The 12,680-nt window shown below is 40.1% G+C and overlaps 1 protein-coding gene across 1 annotated transcript in view; it reads left to right on the top strand.

The window, feature by feature from the left end:
- The first annotated feature begins 3,878 nt into the window (after positions 1-3,878).
- Positions 3,879-12,680, top strand: part of cables2b (Cdk5 and Abl enzyme substrate 2b) — a 44,259-nt gene continuing 35,457 nt past the window's right edge. Inside the window, exon 1 of the mRNA XM_085444630.1 lies at positions 3,879-4,611. Coding sequence (XP_085300756.1) covers positions 4,004-4,611 — 608 coding nt within the window. The 5' untranslated portion in view covers positions 3,879-4,003. The remainder of the gene's footprint in view (positions 4,612-12,680) is intronic.

Genomic DNA, 12,680 nt, shown 5'->3' with positions numbered 1-12,680 from the left:
GCTGTGTTGTCCTGTGAAAGTTTAGATGGAAAATCAAAATGGAAACAAAACATTGAAAAAATATCATTTTTCCTTTTTAAAAATGTGATATTTAGCATTCAATCATATCAGTCACCATTCTTTACACAAAGACACTGTAGTATTATTTTCCGATGGGAGTGTAATATCCACATGTCACCACAGGGAGGCATGGCAGGATTCAAAAAGAAAAAACTTGATTTACATCACTGGATCTCAAATAGAAACAGATAGATTTGTCTCCGTCCCAACGGTGCATTGACCTATTATCATGGCAGCAGCATCATGACCTTCCCATGGTACACTGCTTCCCTCCCCTCCAGCCCTCTATGCCAGCCTCACTTAGCATCAGAGCCCAAGAGAGTCAGTACACCCATGAGCCTCACCCGAGTCACTTAGTCTCATTATGTAAGAGAACAAAGCTGCCTGCATTTATTTGTAACTTTATTTTCATCAGAAGCGATACACAGTCCTCTAAACGCATCATCGTTAGCCAAAAGGCTGGTTTTAATCTCTTGAGAATGAACAAATGGAAGAAAGGCGCTGCGAACGGCTCTGCAGAAAAGTGCTTTAAAAATATGAATTCATGGAGAGTACTGGGTTAACCCTAGAAGCAGAGAGGAGAAAGGAGATGTTTACAGTTTTCCATTTAATATAGAAAACCCCACAAAATACCTTGTGACTAAGATTCTTCACACTTGACAAGACTGACAAATAATGAAAGGCTTTCTTTTCTGTTCATGTAAGCTTTTCCAAGCTCCTTCTTCATTTTCCAGTTACTTCTTGACCCACATCTAAAGTCAGAGGTCGAGATTACAGTTTTTGTGTCTTGAAACTTAATTTGGCATGTGAGGATGATACCAGGAGAAGCAATTAGATAATGTTCAGTTCTATTATGAGAAATGAAGATAATTTATGTTGAGCTAAGCCTGTAGGAAATAAATGCAAGGCAAAGTAAAGTGTGTGTGTGTGTGTGTGTGTGTGTGTGTGTGTGTGTGTGTGTGTGTGTGTGTGTGTGTGTGTGTGTGTGTGTGTGTGTGTGTATAAACTCAATCCTCATCATCAGATTACAGCTCTGTAATCTCTGGAATCATCCATGTGGTAACGTTTAATAACATATCATAATGTCATCTTTCTTTCTATGCATGCACGCACACACACACACACACACACACACACACACACACACACACACACACACACACAAAATCCCTCTTCCAGTGTCATATGAAAAACACTGGGTAATCCTGGGTTCGTGTTTTCCTAACTATAGATGAGTCCCTCAAATCCAAAAGATGTGTTTAAGTTTTTGTTAGTAACCAAATTTGCTAAATTGGCTTAAAAAAAGGATTTCGTGTTAAATTATTAATTTAAAGGCCCAATTTATTATTAGTTTTTGAAACAGCTGTTTTATCTGTTTGTCTTATTTAAACTAAATATGTGCCACTTTGATGATATTGCATTATTAAAAAAAACTATCAAGCTATCAAGACAGGCTTTAGAAACAACTGCTGAACTTTATTTCCAAAATACGTGTGTACTGTGTGAAGAAATATCAACATTAAAGTTAGATTTCAAAGTTACTTTTATGTCATCCACACATTTACGGACACACTTTGGTTAAATTCCCTCCACCAGATGCTTTTAGTAGCCATCAACAAGATTCTGGAATAATTCCAGCTTTATATTTAAACACTCTTCCTGACAGACTTTATTTAAATTGGTTGGTTTGGTGGATTTTAAAATTTGGAAATTTAAAATAGGGCTGAATTCTGGGATTTGCGAGCTTAATGATAGCCTGCTTTATCCATACAGTTTTGATGTGTGTCAGGGATCATTGTCCTGTTACAACACCCAACAGTGTCCATGTTTTCACTGTCTAACTAACTAATCGGAGGTGAAGTTGCATAATTTGGAGGACGTTGTCATGCTTTTTTATTATTTCATCCTTTTTGTGCAGCGCATCAGTGACATTGGCGGCTAAACAGCTGACATCTGGTAGAGTGTTCTGAGGTTTGAAAGTCTCACCCTGACTCCTCTAAACATCCCTCGTGTCATTGTGGCCAAATATTTCCATATTTGTCTCATCTGACCATAAAATCTTTCTCCAGAGAACATTTGGCTTGTCCATGCGGGTAGCTGAAAATCTGGGTTACCTCTAACCATCTGATGGTGACAGTTTATGTCTTCTTTCAGACCTCTGCAAATTGGTGACACATCTGAATATGTTGTATTTTGTGTACTTGTTGAAACTGATGATCTGCAGGTTTTTTTATGAATGGCTTAAAAAGACCTTCAAACGTATATACAGCTACAATTCTGTTAGATCTTCACTGAGCAAATGTTATAATAATAATAATTTATCTTAAATTGCTGTATGGATGAAAATAAAATGTAGCTTAAAAGGGTTGATATTTATTTTAGATTTTACTTTAAAAATGCAGGAAGGTGATCTGGTGGCTCTAGTTTGCTGCTGCAGGAGTTGTGCTGTATAATTTTGAGCCACTTGTCCCTTAGAAGGAAGGTACTCTGTAAATCAACGCAAAACTGTTCACCTTTATGATGAAAGATCTCTGTCCTGATGTGGTCCATTCCAGGATAACAGTGTCTCGATCTATATGGAATGAGCCATCACAGAATGGTTGACAAGAAAGAAAAGGATGTGAATTGTCTGCTAAGACCTTCATTGTAATCATATCTCAACCCAGCTGAAGACCTAAGGAAGATTTTGAACATATTACACAAAACTCACCACCAGCATCTCGACTTTTACATTGTTTTATTTCCATTAGTCCTAAGAATGCAAAGAGAATCAATTCCAAGACCAACTGAAGCACTCGTGGCACACATTACACGCCCTATCATAAATAAACTTACAGCATATTTTGGTCTTTGTTACAAGCCCTAATGTGAAGCTTTAGAGTTTCGGATAATTGTTTTTGTACATAACATGATATCATGCAATTGCAACAAGAATTTCCAGTGAAATGGAGCTGAGTTAAAATGACATCAGCTTTGGATCTCCATCCTGTTATTGTTCTAACTCAGCTGGAAGGTCGGTTGCAGTTCATCGGTTGCTCTGCAGATGTAGGGGATCAGGAGGGTTAGTGTACGATGACAAACTCCAAGCCTGTGAGGATTACAGTGTCCTGTGCCCTACAGGTTATATTTAGCAGGGTACCAGTCATGCTTCACAGTGTGGTTGTCCTGCCACACCGACCAAGTTCACTTAGCCCAGTGGTGGTGTCACTGCAGGGATCAGTGCAAAGAAAATCCACTGAGGTTTCATAACAAAGTGCCAACAGCCAATCAAAGCTGCAATCAGGCAACGCTGCAATGACAGCTCAGTTAGTGCCTCAGCAGCCCTCATACTGTGCGGTGATGTGTAGAAGAATTACATAGATAGTGCAGGAAATAGTGATGTTACCTAAAAGAAAAGGAGCAAGGACAAAAAAGAGAGGGGAGATATTAAACTCAGGAAATTAAAACAACATCCTGCTTTTAATTGTACAAATATTTGTTGGGTTTCTTTGGATTGTAACAAGGGTTACGGATGTATTTTTTATTTTATAGGTTATTTAACATGAACAAAGCAGAATTTACAATTAATTAATGTAGATTAATTAGTCTCAAATAAAGATTTGATCATTGCAAACAAACCTTAAGAAGTAATGTAATTACTTTTGGAACTTTTTTAACCCAGCATGTAGAGCTAATGTCTCTAAAAAATGCCATTTCTATTGTTATTATTGTTGTTTTGCAGTTGTACATCAAGCCTTTTATGGTCAGTACAGTCACATTATTAACCAACAGTATGTTGTTGTTTACAGCGTGCCTCAAAACGTCATTACGTATTCCCCCAGCTGGACCAATGAGAGCACAGGAGGGCGTAAAGCGGTCTGGCGCCGGGTAAAAGGGATTTGACAGTAGCAGGTTTCTAGCTGATCCTTCAGTTGACTTCCTCAGTGGGGCCGAGACAGAGACGATGGCGGCGGCTGCCTGCAGCCAGCACACCGCTGTCACTACCGCCACCGTTAGTGGCAAAAAACCGCATGCTAACAGAGAACATAGCCGGAGGAACCGTGAGAACTCTCGACGGAGACAAGCGGCTCTTTTGTTTCTCAGTAACATCTCCCTGGACGGCCGGCCAGTCCAGAGTAATTCCGCTGAAAATCAAGGAACCCGCCACCACAAACACAACGACTCGGAGGGAGCAGACTCCAGCTCTGCGGCGGGGGCTGCAGCCGGTTTGTGTCCGGATACCGGCAACAGTAGTAGCTACGGGACATTCTCTAATGTACCAGCTTCCGTAAGCAGCGGGACAGTCACTCATTCCGCGGCACCGAGAACGGGACTCACCACCGTGCCGCCGATTCTCGTCCTGCCGTCGGACACGGACTTCAACGATGTGGGGAGCACCGAGGTGTTGCTGGAGTGTCGCAGAGGCTCGTTTCCTTCCTCCGGGAACAGTAACCTACTCTCGGCGTCCCCTTCCAACACCAGCCTGCTGCCGTCGCCGGTGGGACCGCGGAAGTCGTCCACTTTGCTGTCGGTTCAAAGCTGTAACTCGGTGTCCTCAGAGCCGCGACAAAGGTGAGATATATACGGCGGCGTTTCTGTTCTCTAATCGGGTGAGCGGTGCCATCTGAGCCTGGCTTTCAAGCTTGAATTTGCATGTTTGTCGTCGGTATTCCCCTTTAAACAACACCTGAAAGTTAACAGGGAGACCAGCTCGGCAGGTAGACTGTAGCAGGAGTAGTTTAGTTTGACTTTGACTCGAAACAGTCTTTCTTGTTCACAAACTGAAGCACCGACATTTCATGCTGAATGTGAGCTGGTGATCCCAGAGTTGATGTGTGAGTTCAGCTACTTTTGCTCCGGTCCACTCACTCCTCAGACATTTAAGGACGTTTTAGGACGTGTCAGCGGTCACGATGCAACAAATTCACGGTTAGTGTTGCTGCCTGGAGGTAACCGTGAACTCAGAGCAAGAGCTTGTGTAGTACAGGACTCATAGCAGTTGAATTTGGGACGCAAACTACTGAAAACCCAATACCACCAGCATTTAATGACATCAGACTCACGCTTGCATTTTTTCATTTAGTGGCGTAATATCCTTTCCTAGAAGAAACAAGACATGTGGTGACAGTGTTGTTTATGTCTTTAACTAGGTTGCATTGCGTGGGAAACGGCTGGCATTTAAAAACGAGCTTTTGTTCTTATTTTGTTTCCTATTTTTGGTTTCTGTCTAATTTAGTTTCAGTTAGTTACCGGAGTAACAGTGTGAGGTTTTGTCTTTTTAACTATTCCAACATAGGTGTAGCAAACTCTTGACTCACTCTCATGCAGACATCCCAGTTAGGGTACCCAAGAGCCTGCAACACAGATAATAAACAAAACAAATTGAAAGTTGATAACCTATAAAATAAAACCTATACCTAAAAAAGACCTATAAACAAAATGTGTTTTAAGAAGCGATTTAAAGAAGGTTCCTGACTTCTTGACCCTTATCTCCCCGGGCAGTTAGTTAAAAGCCAAAGGGTCCTGATGAAAAAAAGCAGGGTCACCTTTAGATTTAAGTCTGGACTTTGGAGCTGTAAGGGTTGCACTGCAGTGTAGCCTGGGCCTAGACCCAGATCTGTGGTTTAAATGGGAAGGGCAAAATCTTAAAATCAATTCTAAAATGTGCAGGAAGCCAAGACTTGAGTGATGTGATGTTTGCTAAAACCAGGAAAAAGCTGCACTGCTGCGTTCTGAACTAATCAAAGTCGTGAGAGTAACCTGTTCAAGGTGTTATAATCAAACCTCGAGGTCTTAGTGTGAAAGTACTGTTTTTATTCTCAAGATCGTCGTTGTTTATGTGTTGTTCACCAGGTTTATGGGCAGGTTTATCTGTTTTTTTTTCTCCCTTGAGAAGGTTATGTTTTTGGTAGGGTTTGTGTGTATGTTTTTCAGTCTGTAAACATGGCTCGAAAAGTATTGATTGAATTCTGATAAAACTTTGTAGAGGTGCAGAGTGGGGCCATATCAGCAGTCCTTTAATATTTGTCTTCAAAATCAGCTTAAACTGGCAGAAAATGGACAGGAAGCTTTATAACTTAGAAACTATCATTCTTACACTTGTGGTGTTTATACAGTACTTTCTGAATGTTGAAAATAAAGATTTACAACATCATGTCACATTTGACCTCTGACCTCAACTTCAAGGATAAAATTTCTCTGAAGGTCAAAGTGATGATGATAATGATACTGTAGCTATTTAAAGTGACAATAAGTTTTAAGACTGACAAGAACATGTTGGCACGGGATTTGTTTTGAGTCTAGTTGAATAATTTTATTATGACATTGTTATGTACACTACAGTAACATGTATTTAGATGGTTATAAGCTAACAATTTGAGTACTTGTATATCGTCACTGATTTCTAGAATCGATTCGATCCACGATTTGATTTGATTCTATTCAAATCGGTAAAATTTTGCCTCAGACAGTCAGAAATATTATAATTCAGATAACGCATCAACATTTCCATATTTTTTGTCTATAAAAAGAAAGCTGACACTTGTGAGACTTTATCCAAGGTGTGAGCATCACAGCAGATGTCTTTGTGTCAAAGTAGCTGAGGATAAAAACAGAAAAACATGAAGGTGATTTTCCTGGCCTGCGATTTTATACAAATATTCTGCAGTAGATCAAAAACGAAAGAAAACCATGAATCACCTCATGAACATTACCTGATGCTGCTGAAGTGAAGCAGAGAAGAGTTACAGAGGTTTTATTAGAGACACAGCTGAGCGTTTTGCATAATTTACATAAGTTTAAATTTGTTCAGTAGCCTATTGAACGGCAGAAATGAGGCTTTCTTGTCGGACGTAGGCAAAGGAAAAAACAGCGTCCGACAGCGCTGTAAACAACGGTAGACTTGCGCGTAATAAGCAAGCGAATAATGCAGAAAACAGATTTTTAGACGGGAAACTGTCCTTGAAGTACACACACACAGAGACAGCGCGCTTTGCATGAAGTGTGATTTTTATCATGCTGGAAGCAAAACAGCAAAAGTCAGAGGGAATTCATATTGGAGAGAAGTAAAACCTGCAGCTTCAGAATCAGCGCAAAAATTACGTAAACACAAGGCACGGACCCGCCGATGGATCAGAATCAGCGAGCTGTCAGCTTTCAGCCCCGACCGTGTCCGTGCCGTCGGGTGAGAAAGGCGACATCTCAATGATTTGATGCGTCGGCGGGTCCGCGCTTTGTGTTTACGTCTTTGTGCAGAATCCGTGTTCCTGCTCTCATTTACTGTTTTAGCTGTTTGGTGGTTGTTGAAATTTTGTGAGGTTTAACCTGAGGGCAAAATAAATGTATATTTAAAAATCGATTCAAGATTTTAATGAATCGATATCACGTTATCCAAGCTAGAATCGATTTTAATCAATAATCAAAACCCACCCCTATGTATAATGTATCTGAATAATTATTTTTTGGAAAACAGGCCAAATAAAAATAGCCTAAACTTTGCCCTTATTTTTACTGCACAATAAACTTCTTAAAGTACATTTTAAAAAGAACAACAAAAACAAAATGAATCTATACAAAGTACAAAACTATGTCCTTAAAATTAAATCGTGTATTAAGAGTGCGTGAATCAAATATGACCTAAGATTGAACCTTGTGGTACACCATAGGTGAACAAACTGTAGAAGATAAATTACTTGCATTGAGAAAGTTTATTTCTCAATAAGTTTATTATTTGGTTTCATTGACATAAAATGAAACCAAATAAGTGCACTTTCCTCATGCATGTTTTAAGTTGATCTACTACTTGAAAAGAATGAAGAGAGTCGTGGTTAGCTTCAAGAGGACCTGCATTGTGTAACGCGCTAAAGCATAATTACCAACAATTTTCTTCATGTGTTGGCAAATTTTACTCTATTAGCAAAGCCTAAAGCTAAAGTAAGGTCCTTTATACACTACCGGTTAGAACACCCCAATTTTCTAGTTATTTATTGCAATTCAAGTCATTCAAGTCCAATGAATACCTTGAAATGGTACAATGATAAGCTGTGAAATGCCAGAGGTTAAAAAAGGTAAGGTTACACAAAACTGAAAAATAATGTACATTTCAGAATTATACACAAAGGCCTTTTTCAGGAACCACAAAATGGGTTTACTTAGTCCCTAAGGACCCCAAAGCCCTTTACACTGCATTCAGTCATTCAGGTAATGGCAAGCTACATTGACAGAGCCGAGGCTGCCGGACACTGGCACCACCAGGCCCCCTGACCACCACCAGTAAGCAAACATGGGGTATCTTGCCCAAGGATATTTGGCATGTAGACTGGAGGAGCCTGGGATCGAACCACCGACCTTCCGGTGAGTAGGTGACCCGCTCTACCACCTGAGCTACAGCCACCCAAAAGATAACCAGGCTAGACCAGAACTACCCCAGGAAGAAGGAGCAATATCTGCCAAAGGTGACACATCAAAGTAGACACATTTGACTACTTTGATGTGTGAAAGCTGTAGAATATATTTTGGTCTATAAATTGATTCCATGAGTTCTTTTTTAACTCCAATTGCTTATTTGTGTTATGCTTTTTTCAGAGTGCAATGACACATTAAACTGCATAATTTTCAATAAAAACTGGAAAAATTGGGGTGTTCCAAAATCTTTGACTGGTAATGTACTCTTTATTTTGTTTTATTAGTTGGGTTTTATTTCTTTTTAGAGTTTTAATTTTAAATGTGTACTTTTTTTATTTTTCACTTGGCTTTTATTTTTCAACCCTGGCTCGTTTTAGTTGACTCTGATGACTGTGGTAGCCAGCTGTAGAAGCCAGCGGCTTTGTAGGCAGGATATGAACCCAGAAACGGTTAAAACCACCAACAGACGTGCCGAAGACGAGCTGCCTTCTGTACCACAGTAACCCCCAGTCGGTTTCAGTGAGGTGTTTACTGCTCTACTTATGTTTCTCTTCCTGAAAGAGGGGGGAATTCAGACATGCCTACAAAAACAGATGGAAATGAGCTGGATAAAAAGAAAGTTGCAGCAGCAATGAAAGTGAGAGATGAATTTCTTAACATAAAGCCTGTGTGTGTTTTTTATTTAGTTATTTAATTTTTTCTTGAGTGACAGGGAGTTTGTGTGTTTATGATGCATTCTCACATGGCAGCGGTTCATACACGCTGATCCTGCGTGAGTGCTGATGGATGGATCAGCATCGTCATCATGTTGGCAGCGCTTCAGACCCAGAGAATGCCAGCCACGCAGCGATAAACACCGCTTAACCTATTTACACCTAACAACAGGCTGGGAAATTACCAGCAGATAACAGCTCATCAGTCAGACTGCTGCACCAGCCTTCAGCTGCAGCTCCTGTTGTGTGAGGATTTGATTAATTTACTGTGATGATGCACTTACAGTGTTTTATTATTTTTCCCAGCAAGTGGGCTGCCAATAATATTAATGAGTAAAATTTACACACCTAATATTGGTCTGTGATGTCAAGAGTGTGCGATGTGAGGATAAACTTCATTTGATTTGATTTGACCACATTATTATCATTTTTGATGGTCATGAAGTGTGAGGAAGTAAACAAAGGATCAAATAAAACCACGGACAGGAGGATAGAAAGATAGTTTGAAGTGCCACAATTCCAATTTTTATTTTATGTCTCATATTTTCAAGCTCTCTTTGAGGCCTTTCAACCTTTGCTTTCGTCTGCAACCTTTAGCTGCATTCGTAGAACAGTGCCCCCTAACAGTGCAACAAAGCACTTAGCTTGTTACTGTAACCATGTCTTTAAATTAGTGCAGTAATCATTTATTAATGCTGAAACACTTTCTACACTCGGGCTGAAGCGCTGCTCACTCGCTCGCTGCAGCAGGAACCCAGTTCCCCATGTAAGTCATTAAACTTTGATCCGATTCCCACCAATAATCCACTCGCTGGTTTAGGAGGGAAACTGTTCTGCAGATTTGGGGCTCAAAGAGCTGCTGAACACATAACAAATGTTGAGTTTCCTGTGTTCATTGGTTGCTGGGCCTGGTTTTAAACACACTGTTCTTCTCACCTAGACTCTTCCTGGTGTGATGAAGTTGGCCATCATCAGACATGACCATCAGTCGCACTCTGTTTAGCCTTGAGGTTCAGTGTGTGTGAAGTGCTGCCAGCCAGCTAGCCAACCACTTCATTTGCCTGCTGAGTGAACAAACTGTGAAACTGACACTCTGTTACAGAGTAAGGACACTTAGCTGTTAGCTAACACACTTTCACTGCTGCTGTTTTGATACACCTTCACTCTGTTCAAGGAGCTTTTTGATATTTGATATCTGGAGGAACTTAAGCATCTTTCTTTCTTTCCGACAGTGGGTTTCCAGTCATGTGTGCATGATATTGAAGACTAGTTTTAACAGGCTTTCATGCATGGTTGGTGGGGCTGTGTATCACTGCTTGCTCATGGTTTGATCCATATCTTTCACACATGATGCATATGCACAGGCCATATTTTCGGCACCTGTTTTGTGTTAACCAGTAAAACGACAGCTTGACCTTCCCACTCAGCTCTCTCTTCACCAAAACACAATGGTAATACATCCACATCTCTGCAGACGCTGCTGCAGTCACTTTTTCCTGTCCTCTGCTTGTGAACGGCGGCCCGGAGATTCTTCGTAAACACACTTTTCTGCTTAAGAGCCATGACCTTAGACTTGGAGGTGCTTATTGTAATGTTTGCAGATCGGCTGGTTACAGCAAAGTGGAGTTATCTGGCAGTGCACTCACTTGCACTTTTGCTTTTCTCAAACTGTCTGCTCCCACAGCTAATTTCATGTGACTGCCTGTCACTGTTGCTTTTCCCTCCGTTTTGCCGGTGTCTCCATTGCAAGTAAGTGGCAAGGTTTGTTATACTCCCACTGTACTTGGTAGTATGCAGTTTATCACGCTGCAGTTGTTATATCAACAGCCGTTTGCCTGTTTTTGGTCAGGAAATGGTGAATAACAAACACAAACAGAACCGATTTATGATGTCTATATATGTAGTGGTTGCTTTGTGATGTGCAATACATGCAATATACTTATTTTTATGTGGAAACTAAGGGTTTCAGGGGGGAAATAAAATACACAGAAAAAAATTAACATTGGGTCAGCAGTGGGCAATATCTTGAGATCATACGACGGCCCTTTAGGGCAGAATTCCACTTCATTGTATCTCAAATCTCTCCAAAAATTGAGTTAAAATGATGTCACACATGGTTAGTTTTGCATTAATAATTACTACTCACACGGCTCCAGTTTTACTCATTTTATCAGGCTTTTACGTTTTTGGCACACTTACTCAGTTGCGGTGCAATAAATCGACACAATTGGAGACGTGCTTTGTGTAAGCCTTTTTAATGCTTGTGGTCTGCTTGTTTCTGGTTCAGCCGGTGTCCCTGTTCTGGTCTGGATGTTTGTATATTCTTCTAATTTCTGGATACAAACCATGTCTTTTCAGCCTAAAGGGCCCGTCTTGCATTGTTTTCACTCTGATTCGATTGTGAAATTTCTGATCAGAAATCAGCACCATGCTGGTTTCTGTTTACGAAATAAATGGCAAAATCAGGATGTGAACTGCATCCAGTGTGTGAACGTATTGTGGTTTTGATCCATGTAATTATGGATCAGATCAGTCAACCCTACTTGATGCTCTCCTCGTGGACTTTCTCTGTTCTTGTAGCTGTAATTTTGCAGTATTATGAAAATGCTGGTTGCTCTTTTATGAGCGTATGACAGATGCATGAATAAATGCATGTACGTGATATTTTGAAATTGGATGCATCCATCATTTGTTGAATAATACTGTTGAATTTACTGCACAACAGAGCACAAAAACAGTTCAGCTGATATCCAGCTTCTTAGTTTTGATTATATTACATAATGACTTTATGTTTGAGCTCAAAAATGAAACAAGATAATTCAGTTCAGAAAGCATAAAAGATTTTTTTCTTTTACAGTTTTATTGCTGCTTTTTTTGGAATTTAGGACAGTGTGAAGTTTCAACTGAACTAAACCAAAACATTTATTAGGACACAGTCTGAAAGGGCGTAAAGCATGTAATGACATAATCTAATTCATGATTAAATTTAACCGAGCTTTAATCTAAACCTTAGGTTTTACATTTCTTTATATCGCTCTCCAGCTGTCCTGGAAGAATTTCTCTGTCTGAGGGAGAAAAAAGGAGCAGAGACTTACAGAGCACCGACTGAGCAAAGTCACCAAAGGGTTTTTGTAGGTAATTTAAAGTGAGCGTGTCAGCCTACTCAGAATTTTGTGCTGCTGAGGAGCATTAAAAACGAGGTGATGGTGCTTTTTCGTAGGGTGCTGGAGTATCCTGTCTGTGCGAGTTTGGCTGGGTGTCAGTTATGTTGTGTGGGTGCATGCGTTTGTGTATCTAAAGGCCTGTCACAGTAATTATATTATCAGCACACTGCGTGATATTTGGATATGACCTCAACCATTTTCCCTTTGATAGCAGATCTACATAATAACAAGTGCAAAGACTTTTATGTTCCACCTTTTAACTATTGGCTCATTTTGCATGGAAAGGTGCTTTTGTCACTTCGGGACTGGTTATGATTTTCTTCTGCATTTTTCCACAAGATTCAAAAGTACTCTACCAATT

The sequence above is a fragment of the Copadichromis virginalis genome, linkage group LG20 (genome assembly GCF_057382275.1).
Source record: "Copadichromis virginalis isolate Kocher_CV1m ecotype Utaka linkage group LG20, C_Virginalis_male_GT1.1, whole genome shotgun sequence".
Classification (NCBI taxonomy): domain Eukaryota; kingdom Metazoa; phylum Chordata; class Actinopteri; order Cichliformes; family Cichlidae; genus Copadichromis; species Copadichromis virginalis.
Note: the sequence above shows the minus strand (reverse complement) of the source record. Positions and strands in the feature narration are given on the sequence as shown.